General features: G+C 42.1%; 1 protein-coding gene across 1 annotated transcript in view; it reads right to left on the reverse strand.

The window, feature by feature from the left end:
* Positions 1–14,610, reverse strand: part of SAMD8 (sterile alpha motif domain containing 8) — a 43,019-nt gene that overhangs the window by 24,372 nt on the left and 4,037 nt on the right. Inside the window, exon 2 of the mRNA XM_070945696.1 lies at positions 6,568–7,160. Within this exon, the coding sequence (XP_070801797.1) occupies positions 6,568–7,151 (584 nt within the window). The 5' untranslated portion in view covers positions 7,152–7,160. The remainder of the gene's footprint in view (positions 1–6,567; positions 7,161–14,610) is intronic.

The raw sequence follows: 14,610 nt of genomic DNA on the forward strand, positions 1-14,610 counted from the left end.
GAATTCACAGCTGTTAAAATAAAACAGGATTTTGGGACTACTCGTGTAGTTTACTGACTCAGGAGGCCTAGGTCAGAACAGTAGGATGAATTTATATTTCACAGAAAGCACACATTGTGGTTAATGGAGATCTAATAAAGCCTCGTGTGATACAGGGATGCACACTCTTTCCTTTTGTTCCTTTTGGTTCTTGAAATATTGATTAGAGATATAAGACAAAATTAGAGAATTCTGGGAGTAAGGATCGAAACAGAAACTTTCAAGTTAGGACTTTTGCAGCTTTTGCAGGTGTTGGTTTTTGGAAGATCCTTTAAAGGGAATTGAAACATGAATGGGAAAACTAAAAGAATTTGGTGCATTTTGTTTTTAAAAAAACAAAGAGAAAACAAAAATGTTAACAACAGAAGTGATGAAAATGGGTTTTAAAATTCAGAAGGAAGTAAAATAGCTGGGTATCCGTATGACAAAGATATACTGTACTTTTCGGAGTATAAGTTGCACTTCCCCCCTCCCCCAAAAGAGGGTGGAAATGTTGGTGGGTCTATATACCAAATATAGCCATTTTTGGCCTCCCGAAGCCCTGCCCCTACCATTTTTGCGAACAATGGGCCCGTTTTTCTCAAAAACAGAGCATGAAGAGACTTTGGGAGGCCTGCAGAATGAAAAACGGGTGAAAAACGGGACATGAAGAGGGTTTGGGAGGCCTGCAGAATGAAAAACGGGTGAAAAACGGGACACGAAGAGGGTTTGGGAGGCCTGCAGAGTGGTCCTGGGGGCCGGGGAGGGCAAAAACATTTTTTTTCTTGCTTACCTCTTTGAAATCTTGGTGTGTCTTATACACTGGTGCGTCTTATAGTTTGAAAAATAGGCTACTTTATTTCAAAATAATTATTTTAAGACATGGAATGAAGTTTAAAAGACATGTTAAGATGGGAGGAAATACAATTGTCACTGCTGGGGAGAATTTCTAATATAAAAATGAATGCCCTGCCTAGAATGCTGTTTTTGTTCCAGACAATACTTGTTTTGACAATTGTATTTTACAGCTTGCTGTTGCCTTTGGATGAAAGAGTGGGTGTTGCTGAGAAACAAAAGACTTGTAGAAGGGCATGTCCTGAGGTTTGGGTGGCATGGATACTTGTTGTATGACAAAATCAAGGTTAATGTGGAATTTGAAAATTGCTATGTTGGATGTGCCATGCTGAGAATATGGAACAGATATAAAACCAGGCTGTGCCTGAAAATATCGTTGTTGCTCTCAGCACAAGAAGCATTTTCTGGACGAGAAGTAATAGGCAAACATAGATGGCTAACTTATGATGAGAAACTAGAATTTTTTCACAGGGAATGCAAAATCAAATCAAGAAAAGAACTGGTTGCAAAGGAATAGAGTTCCCAGTGGTTTTCTTATAATATTAGAAAGATTAAAGTAGATGAAAGAGTTTACGGTTCTGAACATTGTAGGAATGTCACAGAATTGTGTATAAATGAACATGTAATTGCTAAAATGCGTAAACCTTTATTAAAATTTGAAGCAGAACAAATGAAAATGAAACAAAATGAAATAAAGTATGATAAAGTGGGCTAATAATCTTGGCTATAATGATACAAATGGAACAATGGGAAATATATGCTTGAAAGGATATTTACACCGTGTTATAATATTAAAGAGAATTTTTATAAAATGATGGATTGTTGGTATACTGTATGTCCCCAGAGAAATTGTCTAGAACAGTGCTGGCGAACTTTTTCGGCACTGAGTGTCAAAATGGAGTGCGTGCGTGCGTGCATGCATATGTGTGCCGGAAACCAGAGCAGCCGCCCGGTGTGCATGCACACACTGGGCGGCTGCTCTTCTGGTTTCCGGCACGCACATGTGCACTGGCCACCTGGTCTTCCGGTTTTTGGGACGCATGCATGTGTGAAGACCAGTTGGCCATTGTGCATGCATGTGCCAGGAAGTTTCTGGTGCACGCATGCAGAAGACCAGCTGGCTAGTGTGCATGCGTGCACTGGAAACCGGAAGAGCAGCCACCCGGTGCGCACATGAAGACCAGCTGGCTGGCGCACTGGAACCTGGAAGAGCAATGGGTGACGGCTCAAGTGCCCGGAGAGATAGCTTTGTGTGCCACTTCTGGCATATGTGCCATAGGTTCGCCATTACGGGTCTAGAATATATTAAGACGTTCAAATTTGTATAACAAGAAGGGACTCTTTGTCATGTTTGGTGGATGTGTAAAAAAGCTAGAAAATTTTAAATTCAAATATGTACACAATTCAGAGGATTTTAAAGATTAATATATAGTTAAGAATCGAGGCCTTTTGGGACTGACGGACAAACAATTGGAAAAAGAAATTCATGGAATTTTGTTGGACACCTCTTATGGACTTTTTTGCATAAAACAGAAAAAAAATGAACTTATGATTTATGATATTGAAACAGGTTAAATTATAGAAACAAGAGAGACATTTTATAACTTTAGAGAAAGAGGTAAATTTATAATTGTATTTATAACTCCTGTAAAGAAGCTGGGAAGTTTTTTTTATATCTTCTTTCTTTCTTTTCTATTCTTCTTTTACTTTGTTTCCTTTCTTGTACTCTTAGCTTTTTTTTTATTCCTTCTTCTTTTTTTTACTTTACATTGGTTTGTATTGGCATTTATCTTCCTTTTAAAAACTTTTAATAAAATTGTATAAAACGATTTCCCAAACATTTGTTACTTGGGCAGCTATAAGCATTCCAAAATATTCATTTCTTAAATAGGTTTCTATGAAGGGGGGGGGGAACCCCAAGGCATTTAGTCTTCTAGAAAAGTTGACTCTTCCCAAGAACAAACACATTAGAGAATTGAATAAATCCTTTTGATCTAAAGGCTTAAACCAAGATAATTATCTGATCTCACCTATTCAAGCATTATCATGACCACAGATTCTTTTGTGGTCAACAGATATCCAGCCTTGCCTTCTATGTCTTTTGCAATCATTCTCTGGCAACCACTCATGGGGCGGACACTGTAGCCTTAGCCAATGAGAAGCAATTCAAACAAACAATCAATCACATGTCTTTCGGTTACTAAAGGGCACAAGAGTTGGGGCAATCCGACGGCCAGTTGCTGTAATTTCCTGCCTTGTTTGCTGGTTAGGGTCTCGCAGAAGGTCATACATTTAACCTAGAATAACATCTGGCATTCAAGAAGTCATCTTTCTCTTATTCTTAAATGCAAAGCAAAAATTAAAACAATGCCTAAATTCAACGACCTGGGTCATAGATAACATTCAGGCACAATGCAAATTCTTTGTTTGCTTTTAGCTCAGACTGACAAGTGACACGGTTTATGGCTTCTGCATGAATGAACCCAATGTCCAGTGACATTGAATAAAATGGCAGAGAATGGCAGGGAAAAAGATCTGGCCAGAGCCAACTCCTGCCCCCGAGTTGCGCTGATCATTTGCAACGAGGACACACTTAAGAAACGGCCCTTTTGTTCACCGAGCTATGGAATGATTGGTTCTCAGATGAAACCAAATCGGAAAATTATATTTTTGTTTTAAAAAAAAAAATAACATGAATGCAATGATGATGAGTAGGTTAGACAGGCATCAACCAAACTTTACAATCGTTATTTTCATGACTATTCATGTTTTAAAAAATAAACTGAACTCTGATTGTTTTGTGGTGGAATAGATTTGATAAATTTGGGGTTTATTTCAGCTTCCCCGGGATGCATTAAATATTAAGATGCAGCATCAATTTTATTGAGGGCATTACAATTCTACTGCCACTGGTGATTGATGATAGCATGGCTATACCATACTGTGAGGAAGATGGGTGGTTTCAACATTAAATACAAATACCGTATTTTTCGGGCTATAAGACGCACCTAAATTTAGAAGAGGAAAACAACAAAAAAAAAGTTTTTGACCTCCCTTTTTCGGGCCTTTTTTTGGCCTGTTTCCGGGGCTTTTTTTGGCCAATTTTTTTGGTTTTTTGGGGGCATTTTTGAGGCCTTTGGGGGGCCATTTTTGAGACTTTTTGGCCAATTTTTGAGGCTTTTTTCACCCCGTTTTTCTGAAAAAAGCCTCAAAAACGGGGTGAAAAAAGCCCTGAAAACAGGCCCCAAAAGTCTCAAAAATGGGCCAAAAGAAGGCCTGAAAAAGGCCGAAAACAGGGCGTGCGGAGGCCAAAAAATAGCTGGCGGGTGGGCGGGGCTTCGGCAATATTTGGTCTATAAGACGCACAGACATTTTCGCCCCCTTTTGGGAGAGAAAAAAGTGTGTTTTATAGTCCGAAAAATACGCTAAGTACAATATTTTGTATAGTGTTTAGGATTATTCAACAGATTTGCATGACTTATGGTGTGAATTCAGGGTGGGTGAATTCTCACCCAATTTTAAAATTCTCCACCGGGTTTGGAAATTCTTTACCATGGCATCACTGGGGCAGCCTCACCAAAGAGCTCAGATGATGTAACATCAAACTTGGAGGTACCGTAGTTTGTTCGGTAAATAACTGGTCTGTCTCAGACTGGATTGGTTCTCACAATCAGGCCATTTGTCCATGAATGATCTGATTGCACAGGATTTTCTGACCAGAGAGCAGGTCAAGAAGACATCAAAACCAGTTGGTTGCTTCCCCACCCACCCCCTATCCAGCCAAGGTATTGGATATCAGCAACAAATTTTTGTTTGGTTTGGGGCTGGAATTTAACTGAAGGACTCAGAATTGGAACAAATGTGATTTAGATTTATCTGCCTCGCTCCAGGCAAATTAAAATCTAGTTTGAATTTCCCCAGAATCCATACTTCACACAAATCCAGTTCACACCACTAGAATTTATTTATTAAATGTATATGCTGCCCATCTCACTGTCGGAGAGACCTGGGTCATAGACAGCCTTAAAGTTGCCACAAGCCTTAAAGTTGCCAGATTTGGAGACCCTTTGCCTCCAATATGCAGTCAACTGATATCTTGACAATTTTGTGCTGAAGTCAGTCCCAAACTGACCTCAGCAAATAGCATCCAGCAGTCAGGTTTCTGATTCAATGTCAACAGTAATCAAGACATCCTAGCACTGATGATGTTACCTAGGTGGGTAATGAAATGGCTGCAGGACAACAACCCAGCTCAGGGAGCATCAAGGATCCCACAACCAAGATATGATACAAATCGTTATAGAAATTACATAGCCAATTCCACGTATTATGATGTGGCGGGCGTAAGCCAGTTGTTTCTCAATCTTGACAACTTAAAATCAATCAATTAGAATGGAGCTGGAAGGGACCCTGGAGGTCTTCTAATCCAACCCCTGCTCAAGCAGGAGACCCTGTTCCATTTCAGGCAGGTGGCTGTCCAGTCTTTTCTTAAAAGCCTCCAGTGATGGAGCACCCACAATTTCTGGAGGCAAGCTGTTCCACTGGTTAATTATCCTCACTGTTAGAAAATTTCTCCTTAATTCCTGGTTGCTTCTCTCCTTGATTAGTTTCCATCCATTGTTTCTTGTCCTGCCTTCTGGTGCTTTGGAAAATAAGTTGACCCCTCTCTTCTTTGTGGCAGCCCCTCAAATACTGCAATACTGCTCTCATGTCCTTCCTAGTCCTTCTTTTCTCTAGACTAGCCAAACCCAAATCCTGCAACTGTTCTTCATATGTTTTAGTCTCCAGGCCTTTGATCGTCTTAGTTTAAGATGTGTGGACTTCTGTTCCCAGAATTCCTGATGCTATACTCAAAAAAAAAAAAGAAAGGAAAGAAAAGAAAAGCTGTACTCCAAAAAGAATAGCTGCATTTGCATGCATGCATGCATAAATAAATAAATGGATTTAGCAACTTTTTCATCTAGACTCATGGACCTAGAACCGTGATGATGAACCTATGGCACGCGTGCCACAGGTGGCACCCATAGCCATATCAGTGGGCATGTGAGCTCAGCTCCGGCGTGCGCCAGCTGATTTTCAGGCCTTCTGGGCCCACCAGAAGTAGGGAAACAGGTTGTTTCTTGCCTCCAGAGGGTCTTGGGGGTTGGTGGGGAAGGCCCATTTTTCTTTCTATCCAGGCTCCAGAGCCTTTCTAGAAGTCTGGGGAGGGCGAAAAGGGCCTTCCCCACCCCCCCGGAGGCCCTCCAGAGTTCGGAAATAGCCATCTGCCAACTTCCGGTGGGACTAGAAAGGCTCTGGAGCCTGGGGAGAAAGAAAAATGGGCCTACCGGGTCATCACATGCCAGGAGCAGGGAGGGGGGGGAGTTTGCACGCACATGCGCATGGGCAGGCTGCATAAAATTATGGGTGTGGGCATACACGCATGTGACCCCCCCCCCACGCTCCTGGCACGCGATGGCAAAAAGGTTAGCCATCATTGACCTAGAACTTCCCAGATGGGCTTCTCAATTGCAAGACCCTGCATTTAAGAGAACACAAATAACTCATTCCCTGTAGTTTCTACACTTACAGAAAAGTCTGTGCATACAATCAGCTTCCTGGAAAAAAAGAGGACAAATCAGCATTGTCGACAAATAATGCCACCGTTCAATTCTACTCAAAAAGGGCTCCTTTAACCGTTAGCAGCGTCCTTACCTGTCCAGGAATATGTCCGGTAGCGGTGGGTAGGTCTGCATATCGGGTACTCGCTCATGCACGATGACCATGACGAAGGAGGTGAAGCCAAACACAATGAAGACATATATGCAGCTCAAGGCCGTCTTCCAATATTCGGGGTTCAGTGTCCTCGGAGAATGCTTGCCTTTCCCGTTGGTGTACTGATACTGCTCAGCGCTCAGCTCAGACACAGGTTCACAGTCATCGCAGTCCCGCTGCACTTCGCCATTGCAAAACCATTCCCTTCCTTGGACGCAGCCAATCACGGGGGACAGGGACCCGATGGGGGTCTCGCTGCTGTAGCCCAGCTCCTCCAAAATCTCCACGTGATGCTTCTGCAGTTTCCGTATGGACAGCATCAGCCGCTTGATGTCCCCCAAAACCTTGATCTCCAAGGGAGGGGACCGCAAGTCATATTCTGTCAGAGTCAAAAGCGTGATGCCATCCAGCCGGTGTCTATCACACAAAATCTCCACATACTCACAAAAGCCTTCTTGCTTCAGCCACTTGGCCACGTGTCTCGTAGACCAACGTTGAATGCGAAGGGAGCTGTTGCCTTCCATTTTCTCTTCCTACCAGGAAAGAGTAATGAGAGAAAAATATTATAACAAGAACACGCATAGGGTAGTCCAGGGGTTCCCAACTCCTGGTCCACGGACCGACACTGGGCCGCAGCATGCCAGCAACCGGGCCACACAAACAAGCGAAGCTCCATCCAGGGGATGCAGGCAGCACACAAAACCACGCCCACGAAAAAACCTCTCTCCACGGAACTGGTCCCTGGTGCCCAAAAGGTTGGGAACCGCTGGGGTAGTCAATTAAGACATATTTAAATAAAGGTAAAGGTTCCCCTCGCACATATGTGCTAATTGTTCCTGACTCTAGGGGGCAGTGCTCATCTCCGTTTCAAAGCTGAAGAGCCAGCACTGTCCGAAGACGTCTCCGTGGTCATGTGGCCGGCATGACTCAACGCCAAAGGTGCACGGAATGCTGTTACCTTCCCACCAAAGTTGGTCCCTATTTTTCTACTCGCATTTTTTAACATGCTTTCAAACTGCTAGGTTGGTAGAAGCTGGGACAAGTAACGGGAGCTCACCCCGTTTACACGGCACTAGGGATTCGAACCGCTGAACTACCAACCTTTCGATCGACAAGCTCAGCGTCTTAGCCAGAGCCACCGTGTCCCTTCATATTTAAATACACCTAGAATTTCTAAAATCTCACTTTTCTATATAAAATCACGAATCTGTTCCTCCCCCCTAAACTTCCTAATCATTTCCACTTAAAGAAGCCAACCTAGATAATCATTTTCAAATGTAGCTTTGGGACTGACTTCAGCACAAAATTGTCAAGCCATGCTGGCTGAGGAATTCTGGGAGTTGAAGTCCACGAGTCTTCAAAGTTCCCAAGTTCGGAGAGCCCTGTTCTAGGCAATGCCCATTTAACATCACTAGATTGCCGAATCAGCGTCCCCCCATTACACCAAACAAAGCAGCAACCACTAAGGTTTATATGCCTCAATCGATCTGCAACCAAAAGAATGATAAACAAGAAAACAGAGACACACCAAGGAATTATTCTCCTCCAGACGTCTTCTTAGTTTGCTGAAGGGTTGTAATTCACCAACTTGACTCCCAGAAAATTCAATTAAAACTTCAATTAGAAATTCTCCAAAAGAATGGCGGGGCAACAGATGCTGCCAGAAAAGGAGGAAAAAAAAATATCTGAACAATGGGCAACACGTTAATAAGGGCGGCGATATTGCTAATCAAGCATCCACGAAGACATCAAAGGTCATTAGTGGCCCTCCGTACTTGGAGAAAGTCCATAGTAGATTTCAAAAAAAGGGAGAGGTGGAAGGATCAAAGGAGAAAGAGAGGGGGAAGAAAGTTTTGTGAATTTTTCCAGTGTTTTTTTTTTTTTAAATAGCAGTGTATTTCTTTAATTTATGTTCCTCTTTTCTGTATATCTACTTCAGGTAAATTATTAAGTGCCCCAAAGCCCTTCTGTATGAAAGGCAAGGGCTTTTTAACGGAATTAATAACCCTACAACAAGACATGCGAGAGAGTTCAATGTCTTGGTTTTATCCAGGCTGTTAATAGGCTAGTGAGCAGATTTCTTGGAATCCTAGTTTCCTGGGATCAAGCAAGCATGCTGATCTATGCTATTCAATCCCCCCTCCCTCCCCTTTTGCTCCAGAGCAGGGGTCACCAACCTTAGCAACTTTACGACTTGTGGACTTCAACTGCCAACACAGGAATTCTGGGAGTTGAAGTCCACAAGTCGTAAAGTTGCCAAGGTTGGAGACCCCTGCTCCAGAGAACTCTGGGTCACAGCCTAGCACAAAAAAAAACCCCTTGATCCCTGTCAGACTCCCTGCCTACCTGACTTCATTCATGTTAATTTAATTGAAACATGAGAAAGGCAAATCGCTTGCCTCCACTCTTTAAAGCACCCGTATCTTTCAGTGGGATCCCTTAACGTCAGGTTGCCTTAAGGAGTTACAAATATGTGCTCATTTCACTCCTCAGTTCGAACCGAATCCTAAGCACTGTACAGACTAGACCAGGGGTGTCAAACTCAAGGCCCAGGGGTCAGATCCGGCCGCGGGGTGCTTAGATCTGACCCATGGGGCTTGCTTGGAAACAGCGAAGGACCGGCCCGCGGTGCCTCTGCCAGCGAAAACGGAGCTCAGGAGGGCTCTGTTTTTGCTGGCAGATGGTTGCAGGAGGCTGTTGCAACCAAAAATGGACCTCAAGAGGGCCGTGGGTGGCCCTCCCGAGCTCCGTTTTTGCTGGCAGAGGGTTGCAGGAGGCCGTCATAGCCGAAAACAGGCTCAGGAGCCCATTTTCCCTGGCAGAGCTCTTGGGCCATCACAGGCACCCCCGACATGAGTGACATCGAGCTGGCCACGCCCACCCTGGTCACACCCACCCCGGCCCCCTAAGGTCAAACACAACCCTGATGCGGCCCTCAATGAAATCAAGTTTGAAACCCCTGGCCTAGATTGTTTCATCATTATCCTTTTATTCAAACATGCTTTCTAAATACTATACAGCTAGTCCTCGGCTTATGACTACAATCAAGTTCAAAATTTCTGCTGCTCAGCAAGACAGTTGAGTTTTGCTCCATTTTAAAACCTTTCTTTTTGGCCCGGTTGTAAAGTGAATCATTGCATTTGTTAAATTAGTTACATGGTTGTTAAGTGAATCTGGCTTCCCCAGACTGACTTTGCTTGTCGGAAGGTCGCAAAAAGGGATTACGTGACACCCGGGCAGGATGCAACGGTCATAAATACGAGTCAGTTGCCAAGCGTCTGAATTTTGATCATGTGACAATGCAATGCAATGGTCGTATGTGTGAAAAACAATCATCAGTCATTTCTTTCAGTGTCGTCGTAACGTCGAACAGTCGCTAAATGAACGGTTGCTAAGTCGAGGACTACCTGTACAGGAGGACAAGTAAGCCTCCCATTTCAAGGCGTACATTTTCCTCTATGACTCAGGAAGTCATCCTTAAAAGAACATAACACTGAAACAGAGGGGAAAGACAAGAGAAATTTTAAATACAGGTAGTCCTCAATTTACGACAGCAACTGAGCCCAAAATTGATGTTGCAAAGGGAGAAATTTGTTGAGTGTTGCCCCATTTTATGACTTTACTTGCCAACTTTGTTAAGTGAATCGTTGCAGATGTTAAGTTAGTTAACACCGTTGTTAAGCGAATCTGCCTTCCGCGTTGACTTTGCTGGTCAGAAGGTCGCAAAAGGGGATCATGTGACCCTCCCTGGGGAGGCTGCGACCGTCATAAATATGAACCAGTGGTCAACCATTTGTATGTAAATCGCGTGACTGCGGAGATGCTGCATAGGTCGTAAGTGTGAGAAATGGCCCTAAGTCACTTTTTTTCAGTGCCGTTGTAGCTTTGAACGGTCACTAAACGAACTGTTGTTAAGCCGAGGACTAGCTGTACTCACAAACGCAAAAGGCTTGCCATTTTTAAAAGCATGACTGGGTTCTCCTTTCTCCGCAATATGAATTTTCCACGTATTTCAAAGCCAAAGAGGCCTTTCCAAGAAGGCCTTGAATTGCAATAAAAATCATCCCTTCTCAACATGACAGTACTGAAAACACGCTTCGTCAGCATCTGGTGCCTCTCATCTTTGACAGCAATTAAAATTGTACCGTGTACACACACAATAATCAGTCGGCTTCCCTGGAGAAGTTCTAAATTTGTTTTTTAATCACAGACACGACAAGCCCAAATGTTGACTCCCATAATGATACAAGTTGGTTTCTTATTTTAAATTGTATGTAGGTTTTTTTTCTGAAGTTTTTCTAGCTGGGAGGTTGGTTTTCTTTTCTTTTTTTCCCCCTTATGACGAGTGCGGGAACAAAACTCTTCTTCAGTAGGCAACCTCAGCTGATTTTTTTTTTTTTAATAAACTGTTTACCAGTTCAACCCACAAGGATGTTTCCTTCCCCAAAACTCCCTACAATTTGTGCCACTCTTGCAATCCTGTTCAACAACTGGCATGTAAATCAAGTTCTGCAACCAGAAATCTGTGAGATAATAGCAAAGGGCAGGTTGAGTCACTCATTCGTGTACTGTTATGGGGCAGCATATATAAAAGACAGAGCAAGGAAAGGTAATGAATGGCATAGGAGTCATCTCACCTGCCTTGGAGATGTTCATAAAAGAGATAAATACAGCAAAGTGGTACCACTATGTTGGGTTTCCATGTTAAGCTATAATATGGTTGGGTTGACTTCGATTTGGAAAGATGCAAGCCAGATTCCTCAAGAATCTGGCTTGCACATTCACATTCAGTCAGGGTGGATTTGATTTAAATCGAGTTGATTTAAATCACAATTTAAATCATGATTTAAATCACTAGTAAAAAGGCTTGATTTAAATCAACTCGATTTAAATCATAATTTTTAAAGAGCAACTGTCATCTCTGCTACTCCTTTGACCCACTGTTGACTCACCGATAATCCCAGTGTTGCAGAATATACAGCCTCATGCTACATAACTAAGCTCCATTTCATGCTGAATAAACTATTTATGTATCTTAAATAGAAAACTATCTTACGATAGATTTTTACCCCAAAAGTTTTTTATTAAAATAAATTTGATAAAAATAAAAAAAATCCAATTTAAATAAAAAAAAATCTGATTTTTTTAAAAAAATCATTGATTTTTATCCACCCTGCATTCAGTAAAAAAAGGAAGAAAAGAAATCAAATGAACAAACCACATTATATTCTCCACTATGTCATTATCTTAAATGTAAATATAATCTCAGGTCCATCTTGAATTTTAATAATGGGTTCTATGCCATTTCCTTGGCAGCTTTACGAAAGTGGCTTGGCATTGTTCCCACCCCCCTCTGTCTGTCTGTCTGTCCGTCCATCCATCCATCCATCCATCTATCTATAATATGGTCCAGATAATTTAGAGAGAATATCATGCACAAAGTTGCCCAAGACTTGGCAACCTTGAGAATGGCTTAAGAATACCGCTGGAAGTTATGGAATTGCACTGGGTAGAGAGATCTAATCGAAACCAAGGAGAAGATCAACTGGCTTGCAACAACAATCTTTCTCGCAATAAGGAGATCCAGCAGGAAATACGGCTTCTGAAATGGAAGCCATACCTGATATTGACATTACATTAGAAGTAAGAAGTCTGGGTGCAGGTAGAAAAGGTGGGCCAGGATGGACACTGAATTCAGGTTGGACAGAGGTAAAGTTATGGGAAGCTGAATAAGAGTTTCTCACTCTTCAAACTGTGCTCCTGATGGCTGAAACTTCTGTTGAAACCTCAGGAGAAGTCATAGACAACCGTCCCAGTTCCTTCCCACCTTTGGAGCAGCTGAAGGTACTTTGCAGCTACTCATAATTAGGAAATATGCCTCAACAGCAATCCACTTGAGGAGTTTTTCTCTGTAATCAACACTCAGTAAAGTCAAGGAACTATCACCAAGGAAGAGAGATTTCCCCAAGGCCAACCAAATAACTTCTCCTCACCCACCCACCCCCCCAAAAAAAATCACTGAAGACTTTTGGGAAAAAATGTAAGAGACACTTCATGTCAAAGTGTCGAAGTCAATTTTTCTTATGGCTGCAAAAAGCTGGTATTGTAGTCCTCCTGAAGGAAGTTTCTTCAAGCAAGACATTAAAAATAAAGAGGTACCATATTTTTGGACCATAAGATGCTCCAGAGTATAAGAGGCACCTAGCTTTTGGGGAGGATTCCAGTATTTGAGGGGCTGCCACAAAGAGGGGGTCAGCTTATTTTCCAAATCAACAGAAGGCAAGGCAAGAAGCAATGGATGGAAACTAATCAAAGAGATCCAACCCAGAAATAAGTAGATAATTTCCTGACAGTGAGAACAATTAACCAGTGGAACAGCTTGCCACCAGAAGTTGTAGGTGCTCCATCACTTTTTAAGAAGAGAAGACTGGACATCCACTTGTCTGAAATGGTATGGGGTCTGCTGCTTGAGCAAGGGTTGGACTAGAAGACCTCCAAGGTCCCTTCCAGCTCTATTCTGATTGATTGATTAATGGATGTTTGCAATATCCCATAATCACGTGACTGCATTTTATAAAGTTTTTGCAGAAAAACGGCTCTTACTTCTGATTTCCAAAAAAAGTATGCCAATCGTGAAACCCTGGCCTGCTGAATGACCACAGCACACAAGCTTACAAAATCAGGTTGGTCACATGATTAACTCATTTTGTGACAATCACAACACAGACCATAATGGGCAATAAACTCGTTACGGTTTGTAGTCAAGGATTATGTGTGGATCTGTGTGTGTGGATGTGCGCATGCATACTTGTGTATCAAAACAGCAACACACACACACAGAGTTAAGTATAAAAAATCCTCGCTGTTTAAATGTTGACAATGGGGAAATCAATAGTGAAGATGTTTTCTAAATATTCTAAATTCTGTTCTAAATAAGTATCCCTAAACCTGCGAATAGGACAGTATTCAACTCTTTGTGACAGTTCAAAGCATCTTTCACACCAAACCTGTAGTAACAAAATTGTGTTCACATCTACAACTTCATAAAAGGTACCTTTAAATCAAGCCAGCATATACAGGTAATCCTCGATTTATGGCCACAATTGAGCCCAAAATTTCTGCTGCCAAACAAAACATTTGTTAAGTGAATGTGGCCCAATTTTATGACCTTTCTTGTCCCAGTTGTTAAGTGAATAGCTGCAGTGGGTAAGTTAGTGACATGGCTGTTAAGTGAATCTGGCCACCCCATTAACTTTGCTAGTCAGGTGGTTATAAACGGTGATCACATGACCAGAGGGACATGGCAACCGTCATAAATATAAGTCAGTTGGCAAGTGTCTGAATTTTGATCACATATCCATGGAGATGTTGCAATGGTTGTGTGAAAAACGGTCCTGTCACTTTTTTCAGTGCCATCGTAACTTTGAACGGTCACTAAACAAGCTGTTGTTAAGTCGAGGACTAGCTGTACTTTGTACACAGTACATCTTTAAAATTAGCAATGAAAGGGATTTTTCCTGGCCGAATGTTACATGTATAGACTGTAACATGTATGGCTTAAGTGTTCATCCTAAAACAAGGAAAGCCAAGTTATTTCTTGCAGTAGAAATTACATCATGTAATCTTATAGTTGTACAGTATGGAATAGCTGCACACAGCTCATAGGATTAGCCTTGTAATATTAATCTAAATTTAAGCTACTAAAGATTGCATTGTCCAAGATAGGAACAGAAATTAATATTAGGCATCCCTGAATTAAGAACAAGTTCTGTTCCTAATTCTGTCTTTACTCCGAAATTGTACACAAGTCACAATTCGTACTTACAAATGGACTGTCCATTACTAAAAATGCTGGACAGCGTTTTCCTTCCTCAAACCGATGAACCACTGAATCGGCCCAATGCTTCCCAGAACCACTAAAAACAGGCTCTCTATTAAAAACATGCACCGTAATTGTCCCAAAGGTGCTTTTTCCAAAAGGCA

Source organism: Pituophis catenifer, unplaced genomic scaffold, assembly GCF_029215685.1.
Source record: "Pituophis catenifer annectens isolate HBS135680 unplaced genomic scaffold, rPitCat1.0.hap2 SCAF_6, whole genome shotgun sequence".
Taxonomy (NCBI): domain Eukaryota; kingdom Metazoa; phylum Chordata; class Lepidosauria; order Squamata; family Colubridae; genus Pituophis; species Pituophis catenifer.